Source organism: Trachymyrmex cornetzi, unplaced genomic scaffold, assembly GCF_001594075.2.
Source record: "Trachymyrmex cornetzi isolate Tcor2-1 unplaced genomic scaffold, Tcor1.1 scaffold174, whole genome shotgun sequence".
Lineage (NCBI taxonomy): Eukaryota > Metazoa > Arthropoda > Insecta > Hymenoptera > Formicidae > Trachymyrmex > Trachymyrmex cornetzi.
The window spans coordinates 7,769-22,170 of record NW_017296354.1 but is presented as its reverse complement, the minus strand read 5'-3'; the positions used below and the strand labels follow the sequence as shown (position 1 = coordinate 22,170).

Here is a 14,402-nt window from a genome sequence, read left to right as displayed (position 1 = left end):
ATTGTAGTCTCTATCGATACGATTTTTAAATTTTTGATATTTAAAATGACTTAAAATGAGATTTAAAATGACCTTTAAACATAGAAAATTATTTGAAAAGCCGCCATTTTGTTAAAAATGAAAAATTTTTAAATCGCTTCTAATAAAGACTATAATTTTTTATACACTTCAAGACCTTTTTTGAACTTTTGTTTCAAATAAACCAAATTGTTGATATTTCTGTTATCGCGAAAAGCTGCATGCTGTGCAGAGTTCAGGACAATGACCTATGGGGGGAGGGGGATAGATACATGCTTTCAGGTAATAGGTGAAACTTAAAATAAAGAAATGTGAATAATAATAATAAATATGTACTTTCATTTACAAAAACTCGATTCTTGTTTGTATACTCTTTCCAGAAAAAAAATCATAAAAAAGACAATAAAAAAGTATACTTCCTGAAGCTGAGAGAGTAACACACTTCCATAAATTATTCAAAATGTATATAATTCGTATACAGGATGTAACTAAAAAAAGGTACATGGAGCACACTGATCAATTGAACACAATGATCAATATCATCGAAGGTATGCTTTGAAGATAAAGTAAAATTTTAGGTGCTAATTTAGTATCCTATTCCGAATTTTAGTGCTCAAACCGTTTAGCAGCAATAAAAAAAATGGGGGGGGTCTTAATGGTAGCTTAATGGCAAGCTGGGAACCTCATAAAAAAAATACAATGCACGTATACATATAATAAGTACACAAGGATTTTAGTGCTCCAAAATAGAGCAAAAAAAATTCAAACATAGTGTTAATTCAAATATTCCAACATATATTAAATGCTACACCGTTGTGTACGACATCTACATTTAGAGAGCTCGTGGTACACATATTTTTAAAAGTATTCACATCTAAAATGATGTAGATTTCATATATATTCGAAAGATAAGATTCCAATTTGTTGTTGCTAACCGTAAAAAAATATAATTAATATATAAATAAATATAATTAACTTATTCCGACCGACGACGTCAATGTTTAAATTCCAGTAATTACTAGTCAGAGAATTTGGTGCTCGCATGATTTTGGTATTAAAACAATCCTTAGATTTGTAGTATCAAAATATATACATTTCCGATTTTAGTGCTCACTTAAAGTAACTGAAAATAATTAATACGTCGCGAAAGATCGCGCGTCGCGCCCTAAAATTCGTCAAAGAATTTGATGCTCGCATGATATTGGTATTAAAACAATCCTTACACATCGTAGAATCAAAATCTATACATTTCCGATTTTAGTGCTCTTTGCAAGCCATCGAAGTCACGTGTGTACTCTGCACTGCGCTGATTGACTTCTACGTGTGGAATCCCTCTTCATCTCAATTTCGATAAGGCAGAGAAAGTCGATAATGCTATTATAAACGCAAGATGTCTTTTGTAATCGTATTTCATTAGTGACAATGTATTTTGTGAAAACTCGTGGACAATTCACTTATGGAAATTTCTTTTGAGGGTTTCGCCGCGACTGTTGCGACGTTTGTCAAAGGGTTACCGCGCAGTGCGGCGCCATTAGAGATAATCAAAGGATTGTCTTTACGCGCCGCAATAGCGCGGCGCCGCGTCGTCTAAGAAATTTTCTCTATCCCTACTAGTTTTCGCGATATTTGACTGGATCACTTCAGATGGTCCACCCTGTATATTAAATTTATTTTTTTACGGTTAGCAACAAATTGGAATCTTATTTTTCGAATATATATAAAATCTACATCATTTTAGATGTGAATACTATTAAAAATATGTGTACCACGAGCTCTCTAAATGTAGGTGTCGTATTCGACGGTGTAGTGTTTAATACATGTTGGAATATTCGAATTAACGCTATATTTGAATTTGTTTTGCTCTATTGGAGCATTTAATTAGCACTGAAATCCCTGTGTACTTATTTTTTGTATACGTACATGGTATATATTTTTTATGGGGATCTAGCTTGCCATTAAGCTAAACCCCCCATTTTTTAATTGCTGCTGAACGTTTGAGCACTAAAATTCGGAATAGGGTACTAAATTAACACCTAAAAAGTACTAAATTTTTTACCTATTCCGAATTTGATTTTCGGGAGGTCGTATATATATTGTATAAGAACGTTTCGTACAAGAACGATTAATATCAAAGGTATGCTTTGAATACAAAGTACAATTTTCGTCGTATATATTAATTGTATAGATAGGGGTGTACAAGAACGATTAATATCAAAGGTATGCTTTGAATACGAAGTACAATTTTCGTCGTATATATTAATTGTATAGATAGGGAAAAAAGGATGGAAACTCTGAAAATTTTTGGAACATATGAGTTTCACTGAAAAATGTTTCGTGTGAAAATTGTAGAGTTTAAAAAGATCCATTTACTAGTCTCATTGGTTTGACCTTGAACGGCGTCGCTAATATCAAGATCACATTTGTAATAGAACTCTCCTCCCTGTTAGGTTGCGCATTTTTATAACGTTTGTCGAAACGTCTTCAAAATATTATACATATAATAAAGCTTCTCTTGGATAAAAATTTCCTGAGATTTTAAAAAATGTGTCGCAGTATTTTTAATATTGTATAAAGCATTAAATACCTTGTAACGTAAAAGTCAAACTGATAATATCAATACACAGATCATTTTAAACCTTGTAACTTTTATGAGAAGCACTTTTCTGTGAAGCTTGAATGTTTCGAGACTTTTCAGGATTCAAGATTTCCGCACATGTTCCCGTGTATAATTTAGAAACTATTTTCTAAATCTTCGTTTAATACGATAGTTCCCAAAATATGTATCATATACAGACAATTTATATCATCGGTCTCAATTAAGCTATATGTTTAATACAAGAACGATTTATATCAAAGGCATGCTTTGAATGCAAAGTGAACTTTTCGTCGTATATGTTAATTATACAGATAGGCGAAAAATAATGGAAACTCTGGTAAGTGTCGGAACATATAAGTTTCACCGAAAAGTGTTTCGTATGAATGGTGTAGGATTTAAAAAGATCCATTTATTGGTCTTATCTGTTTGGCCTTGAATGGCATAGTTAGTGTCAATGTTACCTTATTCTCTGTAATGGAGTTTCATTGCTTATTGCGCATTTTTATAACGCTTGTCGAAACGTTTTCATAGCGCTAGATGTGTAATAAATATCATTTTGGTTCAAAAACTTCTAAAATATTAAAAAATGTATCGTTGTTTCTGTAATACACTGAAAAAAAAGATTGGTTGCTGTAGCAAATTAGGTTAAATATGCCAAAGCATTTTTAATTGACTGCAGCAACCAATTTTTAGTTGCGTTAGCTAATCGAAATCCTATACTGACATTGCGGATAAGCTAACACAACCAACAATTGGCTGTAGCAACCAAAAATTGGCAGTTGCAACCAATAGAAAATATTATGCCATATTTCACCATATAATTTGCTGCAGCAGCCAATCTTTTCTTTCAGTGTACGAAATATTAAATATCTTGTTAAAAGTCAAACTGACAATATCAGTTCATAGATCATTTTAAGCCCTGCAATTTTTATCGGAAACACTTTTCTGTGAAACTGGTATATTTCGAGATTTTTCAAGATTTCTGTTTTTGTTCCCTCTACCCTGTATAGTTTAGATACTATCTTCGTTTAATAACAATAATACACGAAATATGCATCATATATAAACATTTTATAATGTTGGTCTCAAAGTATATGTTTAATACAAGAATGGTTTATTTCAAATGCATGCTTTGAAGACAATGTAAATTTTCCGTCGTACATGTTATATAGTTATATAGTTTTGAGTATTATCCTTGAAATATTCGTGCATTAGTCCTTGAACTATACACCATATGTGAAAATCGGTATATATATTATTAGTTTTAAAGTATGTGTTTAATATGAGGATGACCTCAATTTCAAACGCATGCTTTGAGGTAAAAATATCCGTCGTAAAGGTAAAAAGCATCTCTTGAAGACTGTTCTTAAAGCATTTGTTTAATATTTTATGTGTGCTCAAATCATGCGTTGTGCAATATAAAGTCATGCAGTTTTGAAATTACAGCTTTATAGGATATTTAACTTCTTGGTATGTGTTATTGGGACTATAATACACGTTTTTATGTTTAAATTGAATAGTTTCTCAAACTATAGGAAATAAATGCAGTGTCCACCAAAAGTCCTGGGCCACCTGAATTATTTCTGAATGGTTTGAGATATAGAATCGAAATTTACAAGGATACAATGGGATCATAAACTCTATCATTTAACCTCGAAAACATCTACCTTAACATTTCTCGGACGGGGAGAGGGGGACCGAAAAATGTTAAATCTTAAATGATATATGGGGTCAAGTAAAGGCTCGTTTAAAAAGGCTTTCCGAGACGAAAACAACGCGGGGTGACTGAGGTTTTTACGATTTTTTTTTCACACATTTATGATCATTTAAACATTGTTATTCAGATGTATGAATTATGCCTCTTGTGCGCGTGCGCGCGCACACACACACACACAAGAGGTGTAACTCATACATCTGAATAACAATGTTTAAATGATCATAACTCTGCGAAAAAAAAATCGTAAAAACCTCAGTCGGCCCGCGTTGTTCTCGTCTCATAAAGCCTTTCTAAACGAGCTTTCACTCGACTTCACATATTTAAAATTTTCTGGCCTCCCTCTCCCCCCGGGATGTTAAGATTGATGTTTTCGAGGTTAAATGAGAATTTTTATTATTCCATTGTATCCCTGTAAATTTTAATCCTATATCTCAAATCATTCAGAAATTATTCAGGTGGCCCCTAAACTTTGACGGGCACTGTATATTTCTGAAAAAGAAAATTGTTATAGGGCGAATGAGAATATATAGGTATATTTCTATTATAGTGTTTATACAGACTGTTAATATCCTGCAACTTTTGCCTGAAACGTTTTTTCATATCATGTATATCTTTCGAGACGTTTGTCTAAGATAGAGGCCTAGATAACAGAGATGCGACATTGAAGGGTATAGTCTGATTGGCTGTCTTAATCACGTGATCAGAGCGCCATTTTAATTCATAACTGATGAACGTATGATTAGAGTCCTAGGACTCTACGTATAGAGTTTAATAATGTATGTACGTATAATGTATATACTATATTAAGTACATACTATAAGTACGTACTATACTTTCTTCTTTTTCAAACAATTTAATAGCGTTTTCGGTCCGGCTAGATTTGCACCAACCTGGGTTGGACTAATGGCGTTTTGTGCTCTTCTATTGGTAGAGCGGGTGACGTCAACCAATAGGAAAGATTAATCCAACCCAGGTTTGTGCAAACCCGATCGGGCCGAAAACGCTATATCTTTCCTCATGTAAGGGTCCGCGCACAAAGATGGTTTCAACTTACAATTAGTCGTAATCGTAAGTCGTTGTCGTAGGTCAACGCACAATGATTTTACGTATGTCGTTTACGTATATCCTATTGCGTCAGTTGATATACGTAAACGACACACGTAAAATCATTGTGCGTTGACCTACGACAATGACTTACGATTACGACTCAGTTGCGACCAACTTTGTGCGCGGACCGTTAAGGCCCATCTATATCTATCGTAATGTTTATAATCGAGCATCGTAAGCATCGACGTATAGTATGGACTGCGCACAGGCTGAAAGAATATGGTCGGCCCGAAAGAAAGAGATAGCGACCGTTGTGGGTCAAGCTCTGTCTCTTACTTAAATTACTGACATCCACTGGGCGGTAACAAAAGCAGCCAATAAGAGTATTAGAAAGAGCGAGTAATTGACCCACACCGCGTTTCCTCTTTGTCTAATTCACCGGACACTTTTCGAGGGGATTTATGAATGGGTCGCGCAGTCCATACTATACGTCGATGATCGTAAGCTTGTTACGATCCTTGCGATAGCCAATCAAAAGCGTTACAATACACATTGACGTTTCTAATTGGCTATTGTAAGAATCATTAGGAGCTTACGATAAACATTACGATAGATGCAGCTGGGGCTTTAAGCGGGGAGCACAGACTCTTGCATAACGCATAACACGTAATGTATAAGAAAATGTGCCAATCGAAGTTCTCCGTTTCCTTCCTTTCCATGAAATAAAGAACTCTAATTGGTTCAATTTCTTATGCCTCATGTGTTATGCGTTATGCAAGAGTCTGTGCTCCCCGTCTTATGCATCAGCTGTCATCAGCTTATAAAGGTGCCTTTTCGTGCCGACGCTCGACGCTTATTTTCGGCGTCAAAATAAGTTACGTAATAGAAATGCCGAATATCAAGCGTCAATTTTAATCTTGTGATTTATTTTGACGTTGAAAACAGCTAAAAACGAGCGTCAGCATGAAAAGGCTTCTTATGATTATAAGTACTTAGGGCTGCCGCACACACCTCCCGTAACAATAACCATAAGACGTACCGTAAGAATCAGCCAATCAGAATTACGAGTTCAAAAGAATTCTCGACTGTGATTGGCTAATTCTTACGGTACGTCTTATGATTATTGTTACGGAAGGTGTGTGCGGCAGCCCTTATACTGAATTGAAATGGCGATGATGACCTAACCCAACCGACGCAATGTCGCATCTTTGGTATCTAGGCCTCCAATCTGATAATTGAAATGGAACATTTTATGTTAATTGATTTTGAATCATGTTTGATTGTCTCTCAGATTTTTTTCGTAAAATACGATTGGATAATTTTCTTTATGCATATGTTTATGGGGCTATGCAAGTTTGTATGGAATGGCCCTAAAGCGGGAAGCACAGACTCTTGCATAATGTATAACACATGAGGCATAAGAAAATAAACCAATCAAAGTGCTTTATTTCCTTCCTTTCCGTAAAATAAAGGACTTTGATTGGTTGATTTCCTTATATCTAATGTTTTATGCGTTTGTATGTAAGAATCTGTGCTCCCCGCTTAAGGGCCATTCCACACAAACTTACAGAGCCGCATAAACATATGCATAAAGAAAATTATCCAATCGTATTTCTGTCATAAAGACAAATAAATGTAAACTGCGATTGGATAGCCGCAAGATTTTCGATTAGTTGATTCCAAAAACATAGAGAATGGACTGCGCGATCCGTATGTCAAAATGGTCAATAGGGATAAGAGAGAGGGACCGTGGCAGACGGCCATTTCTATCTCTTTCCATTCATGGTGTAATGGGAGTGAGAATGAGAGAGGCATTAGCCGTCTCCTACGGACCTCTCTCTCATTATTGTCGACCACATTTGATACACTACTTAGATACGGATTACGCAGTCCATTCTCTATGTCTTTGGTTGATTCCCTTATGGACTATGCATTAGTCCGGATCTACAACAGGTGTTTTAAACCTTAAGCCGTAAGATATTGACGAATTACAGTCGAATCCGAGGAGAATAAGCGACTGTGATTCACCCATTGCTTAAGGCTTAAAATCCTATTGTAGATTCGGATTTATGCGTTATGCATAGTGCATAAGAAAATCAACTAATCGAAATTCTTCTTTTCTATGGAATGGGAGGAAAGGAAAGATTCTAATTAGTTGATTCGCTTATGCACTATGCGCCATGCGTTATGCATAAGTCTATGCTGTGGCCTTTACAGCTTTATGTTCATGTGCCATGTGTTTAAGTATTTTGTCTTCTATGGCTGTGTTCCAAAATTCACTGCCAGCGCTAAAAATCTATATAGTTTATGTTGAGAATACTATACATTTTCAGCACTGGCAGTAAATAATGGAACACAACCTGTGTAACTCAAGATAGTAATCTCATAGAGGTTATCTTTATGAAATTATAAAAAAGGCACCTTTATAAATATCTATTCGTTATTAGTCATGTATTCGTTAGTAAGATTTCATAATGAAGAACATCTCGTAATTCTTTCAAAAAAAGTTAAAATTGTTAAAAGAAATATTTGTTTTGTTAAATTAAAAGGATCATCATATGAAGGCAATTTATTAAGCACCGATGGTAATTTAATTTTAATAATGCCTAAATATAGTCTAGATAAGTTTTAAAAAAAGTACCCAGTAAACACAATGTCACATGTAACAGTACATGTAACATGCAATATCAGCTCAACAAGATAACTGTAATATAACACAATGTGTTTACTGGGTATACTTTGGGGACGACTCTAAATTCTCTACACTCTGAATCAGTAAATAATAATCAGTAATTATGAGTTTCAAGTATGCCACTCCTAATAAGTGAATTTACAATGAAATTCGACTAAAAAAAATGAATAAAACAAATAAAACTTCTTAATCTAACTAATCTGAACTTTGTTTTAGTACAAATTCAACATATATTTATTAGAATTGACAGGTACAGGTATCAGCATTTTAATTATAATATATGTATAATGTTCAAATATCCTTTTTTTTTTGTTGAATTTCGCTGATTACTGATCTAGATTAAAGAACAAAACTTTGATTGAAAATTCATTTATATTTATCATTATTCTTATTATTTTTTCATACATCTTGTTTTATATATGTTTATTCGATACTATATTTAGTTTTTTATTATTATTAGATTCACATGAGGCCTTGCAAAGGAAGCTAGATGATATTAACAATGTAAATAATACAAAAGATGTATCAATATCATCATCGTCATTTGGTCAGACTATTTCCAGCTCGGTAAAAACCGCCAGTTATTCAATGCCCATTTCGAAAGGACAACATATTAAAGAATCAAATTCACACAAGTCTTTATCCATAATTCATCAAAATTTATCGACTGATTCTAATATATCCGTTGAGAGTAGCGCTCCTCCCAGTGGCGCAACAGAAATTGCAAACTTTATCGGAGATGATTGGCTAAAAGATTTAAGTGTAGATTCGAGTAATCCTAAAGAAAATGTTTCTAATATTGAAAAACACGTTATCGAATCTTCTGATGACATAATCGAAAATGAGCAAGAATCTCGAACTCAAATTGCAAATTCATCATTAAAAAAGAACATTGACAATACTAACGAAACTTTCTCGACAGAAATGATTGATTCAATTGATAGTGGACATAAAAATACAAATTCAGATTATATATCAAGCAATAATAGCACTTCAATGAATGAATCAAAAAATTTAAGTTATGATTTGGATCTCCCTATTAAAAATGATACACTTTCGATTGATGTTTGTAATGTTCTTGTACCTAACTCAAAAAATGAGAATAAAAGTTATTCACTTAAACAGTATTTTTGTCCGTATTGCAAAAAACTTCAAAAAAAGTTTGCTCGGCATTTGGAACTAAAACATAAAAATATAACAGATGTTTCTAAATTTATGCATTTTCCAAAAGGCAATTCAGAACGACGCAAAATTATTGAAAAAATTCGAAAATATGGAAATTATCTTCATAACACTGATGCCAATTTAAATACAGGAACTCTCATACTTTGTCGACGTCCTCAAGCAAAATTTAATAATACTGTCGAAGACTATGTGTGTTGCAAATTTTGCAAAGGATATTTTTCTAAAAGAACTTTAAGGATACATTACGCAAAATGTAATTTAAAACACGAGAAAGGTAAAAAAGGTCAATTTATAGAAGGAAAACAGTTAATGGGATATGCACATAGTCGTGCTAATGATATAATGCGTCGAAAAATTATTCCGTCATTTAATGATGACAATATTTCAAAATCGATAAAATATGATGAACTTCTGATTTTATTCGGAAATAAATTATGCGACACATACACACATTCTCATCAGTACGATATGATTAGAAATTATCTACGGCTTCTTGGCCGCTTTAAATTGGCAATTAAAGGAATTAACAACCAAATATCTGATTTTGCGTCCATTTTTCATCCTAAGTACTACGATGACGTTATAAAGGCTGTTAAAATATGTGCAAATTATAATTCAGAGTTACAAATTTTTCAAACACCTTATAACGCAACTACCCTTGGAACATTGTTTAAAAAATGTGCTCGTATACAATCTGCTGAATATATCAAGCATGAGGATTTAGACGGAAAAAAGGCTGTTGATGATTTCATGGTACTGTACGATAATGATTATCCGGTGACAATTAATAAAAAAGTTATAGAGGATTGTGCAAATCGACGTCGGAAAAAGCAAGTCGTCCTTCCATCAAAATCAGATATCAAAAAATTATATAACTATGCACAAAAATTATGTGAAGAAGCCATGGAAATTCTTCAGAAAAAATTTGATCTTAAGGCATGGAAACAATTAACGCAAGGTACTCTGATTCTCGTTCAAATGTTTAATCGACGAAGAGCCGGTGAAATTGAGAGACTCCCCATTGAAAATTATCAAAATCAAGAGACGATTGACAATGTCCTTAACGCTGATATATTTAAAAATATATCAGAAGAATCTCAACAACAAGCCAAGCAATTTGTTCGAATAATTATGCGAGGGAAGTTAGGACGAACCGTCCCTGTATTGTTACATACATTTTTAATTTCATATATCGACACTTTACTCAAATATCGTTCTGATGCTGAAGTAAACAAAAAAAATAAGTATGTTTTTGCTGTACCTCGAGTATGTTCTCCGAAAAAAAGTTATATCAGAGCTTGCTCTGTAATGCGAAAATTTGCTACTGACTGTGGTGCATCGTTTCCTAATACTTTACGAGGTACTATGCTCCGAAAGCATCTTGCTACTTATACTGCTTTGCAGAGAATAGATGAAAATCAAGTTTCTGATTTAGCCAATTTTATGGGGCATCATGAACAAATTCATAAAGATGTATATCGAATTCCTAATGGATTGATTGATATGACTGAAGTATCTCGTTTGCTGCAAGCTGCAATAGACAATAAAGACAATAATAATGACAGCAATGAAGAAAATTCCAACAACGAAAATTCCAACAACGAAAATTCCAACAACAAAAATGCAACAGAGGATACATCGAGCAATGACGATGATAATTATGAGGATAATAATATAAAAATTATTAATGATAAACCTCAAACATCGCGTAAGAAAAGACGTATTCACACATTAAATTATAATGACAGTGACGATGAAATTTTAAATAACAGTACTTATTGCTCGAGATGTAAGTTTATTATTAGCATTTTTTATTTATTTTTTTATAAATGTATATGTGCTTATTTTTAACTAATAATGTATTTACATTTTCACAATTCCTTAAAAAAATTTTTTTTATATATAATATATTATTCTAATTACAGCTGTATTGCAAAAACCAGTAAAGCGTATTAAATGGACTGAAATGGAGAAAGAAATAGTTCAGAAAAAATTTGGTGACATTTATAAGCTGCCAAAATTACCATCACTGAATGAATGTAGAATTTTAATTGGTCAAAATAGATGCTTGAGAAAAAGAACTCCTGAGCAATTAAAATCTTGGATTGATAATCAGCGCAAGGGCAACTTTAGAAAATAGATACATGGGCATAAAAATGCTCAAAATTAGTTTTAAAAAGTAAAATCTATTATATAAAAACGTAAACGTTTATAAGATTATTATAACTGTGAAACAAAATTTCTTAACACTTTCAGTTTTATCTGTTTTTATAATAACAATTATATTTTTATTATCCTCAGTATTTTTGAACTATTTTTCAAGAAAATGTAAAGTTTATTCATGAGAAATTAAGAAGTTCCTTTAGGATACTATCTTTATTTAAAATTTTATGTTAAAAAAATATTGTTTCTTAATTAAACTTATCATTTATAGTTGGTATAATTATTTTTGAAAAATGAATATGGGACGATCAGTTTAGAACGATAATTGTTGCAAAATGTAAAACAAAAAAGATTGGTTACAAAATACACATTATAACTGTTATTGTCAGTATATCTTTAATATTCTATAGTGAATGTTTTAATAAGATTATTTTATATTTTAAGAAGAGAGAAATATTACAATTTCAGTAAAATTTTATTTTTATTATATTATATTACAAGTATAAACAATAACTGTTCTAATTTTTAAAAGATTTTTGTAGAAAGTGTATCAATACTGTACTATTATACAATTGCTTTACTAATAAAAATTAATAAATATTTGAATACCTTCTTTACTTCTAAAAACCTAACTAGTTATAATAAAAACTATTCACCGATTAAATTATGTTAAAGAATTAGTTACAGGCTGCTAAAGAAAGGAAACCTAGTTATTTAGAAGTCCTCTAAAAAACGTTAAAAATATTATATTCTCTTAAAAACTTTGAAAATATTATAACAAGTATGTAAAGAACAGTTAGAAATTAGCCTCTATACACCATATGTGAAAATCGGTATATATATTATTAGTTTTAAAGTATGTGTTTAATATGAGGATGACCTCAATTTCAAACGCATGCTTTGAGGTAAAAATATCCGTCGTAAAGGTAAAAAGCATGGCTTGAAGACTGTTCTTAAAGCATTTGTTTAATATTTTATGTGTGCTCAAATCATGCTTATGTGCAATAATTGTTACAAAGAAATGTTTTCATAAAAAGTAATTCATAAATGCAAAGATTCATTTATAGTTGTTAAAATATTTAGGATTAAAATGTAATTTGTGTAGAAAATTATATCCTTGAAGGACAAACTTCGACGATCTCGACCTTGACATACGTTAAGATCATGATTATGAGTAATATTCAGAAGATTTCAATCGTCACTCGTTATTTATTAAAAAGTAATTAACAATTAAAGTTGATAGTACAAGTTAATGAAATTTAAATTAGCTACTCCCTCTTCGGCCTCTTTGAGGCTCGTTTTTTTCGATATATTTTTTGTCACTGAATACAGATCTGTCCCTTCTTCTACTTTTTCCTACTCCTTCCACCTGTTTAAGCATTAAAGTGCAATGTAATTAAAAGATATATATGAACAAATATTATGATTTCTTTTTCTTATTAATCCAGTTGATGAAGACTAAGTATAGTCGAAATGTTCCTATGATTTTATTAATAATCCTTGCACCTGTTCGAGCGTTATAGTGCAATGTAATTAAAAAATATATAGGAACAAATATTATGATTCCTTTTCTTATTAATCGGGTTGATGAAGACTAATTGTAAGTATAGTTGAAATGTTCCTATGATTTTATTGATGAAAAAACTAGTTCAATTTTTAATGTATGATTTAATAAACTAGTTCAAATTTCAAGATTCAATAAATGTGCTCGTGTTTTTTGACCTTTCTATTCACATTTATTTGCTTAGCAATCTTGAGCTTAGAAAATTTATGTATTTAATTTAATTTTTATAAAATAAAATCTAAAAGGCTTAAAAATCATAACATACCCTGATAGCACTGCCTACAGAGACAAATTTTGAATAGAATCTGCTACCAATTTTTGATTGTAGAAAGACAACAAATTGTACACTTTGTATTATCTGACATTGTCAGCAAATTGCTGTCGGAAATATGATAAAATCTCCTAAACATGGTATGCCAGTAGATTGGTGGTAGAAATCTAATTAAGTCCTACATAACCTGACAGTAGAATGATAGCAGATTGAGAGCAGAATCTGATTCGAGCAGACTGTGTTTGGTTTCTGTCACCAACCTTGTGGCATAGTCCATCAGTAGGCTTTATCGACAAATAGTTAAGTGCGGACACAGATGGTTATAGTTTTGTAGTGAAAATTTGATCGAGTTTAATAATTTGATGTTAATTTGGCGCAATTAATTCTTATGCTATGGACGTAATTATCACCAAAAACATAATACTTTTTACATATATATTTCACTTTTGGTTTTTTTAAAGATATTTCGGACATGTAAGAAAGAACGGAAAAAAAATAAGACGAACAAAACGTTAACTGTTGCAATCAAACGTCTGTATTATGTATATTTAAGAGATACGTTCAGCAAAAATTATTACATATTTGCGATCATATATTGTATTAATTGTACAAAATGAACCTTAAAGTCACCAAACTTATTTTGCCGACTTATAAAATATATCAGTGTTGCAGTATAATGTTTAATTTGAGGACATTTCCTTTTGGCACACTCATTGTATAATTTGGAGACATTCATACAGGTATTGTATAATTTGAGGACATTCATACAGATATTGTATAATTTGGAGACATTAATACAGGTATTATATAATTTGGGGACATTCATACAGGTATTGTATAATTTTGGGACATTCATACACGTATTGTATAATTTGAAGACATTCATACAGGTATTGTATAATTTGGGGACATTCATACACGTACTGTATAATTTGAGGACATTCATACAGGTATTGTATAATTTGGGGACATTCATACACGTAGTGTATAATTTGAGGACATTCCTATAGGTATTGTATAATTTGAGGAAATTCATACAGGTATTGTATAATTTGGAGACATTTCCTTCAGTTATGTCTATTGCATAATTTAGAGACATTTCCTATAGGTATTGTATACTTTGAGGACATGTCTCTAATCTATGCTTTG

At 31.9% G+C, this 14,402-nt stretch overlaps 1 protein-coding gene across 1 annotated transcript; it reads left to right on the top strand.

Moving 5' to 3' along the window:
- The first annotated feature begins 520 nt into the window (after positions 1 to 520).
- LOC108759236 (probable serine/threonine-protein kinase DDB_G0283337) lies at positions 521 to 11,395 on the top strand. The gene is made up of 5 exons (XM_018504583.1): positions 521 to 566; positions 8,531 to 9,049; positions 9,875 to 10,374; positions 10,660 to 11,044; positions 11,181 to 11,395. The coding sequence occupies exons 1-5, from the start codon at positions 521 to 523 to the stop codon at positions 11,393 to 11,395; spliced, it is 1,665 nt and encodes a 554-aa protein (XP_018360085.1).
- The last annotated feature ends 3,007 nt before the right edge of the window (positions 11,396 to 14,402 follow it).

Coding starts and splice junctions, on each gene's coding strand:
- LOC108759236 (XM_018504583.1), top strand. CDS start 521: ATGGAGCACACTGATCAATTGAACACAATGATCAATATCATCGAAG. Junction 567..8,530: donor AATGATCAATATCATCGAAG/GTATGCTTTGAA, acceptor TATTATTATTAG/ATTCACATGAGGCCTTGCAA. Junction 9,050..9,874: donor AAATTCAGATTATATATCAA/GCAATAATAGCA, acceptor ATTATAATTCAG/AGTTACAAATTTTTCAAACA.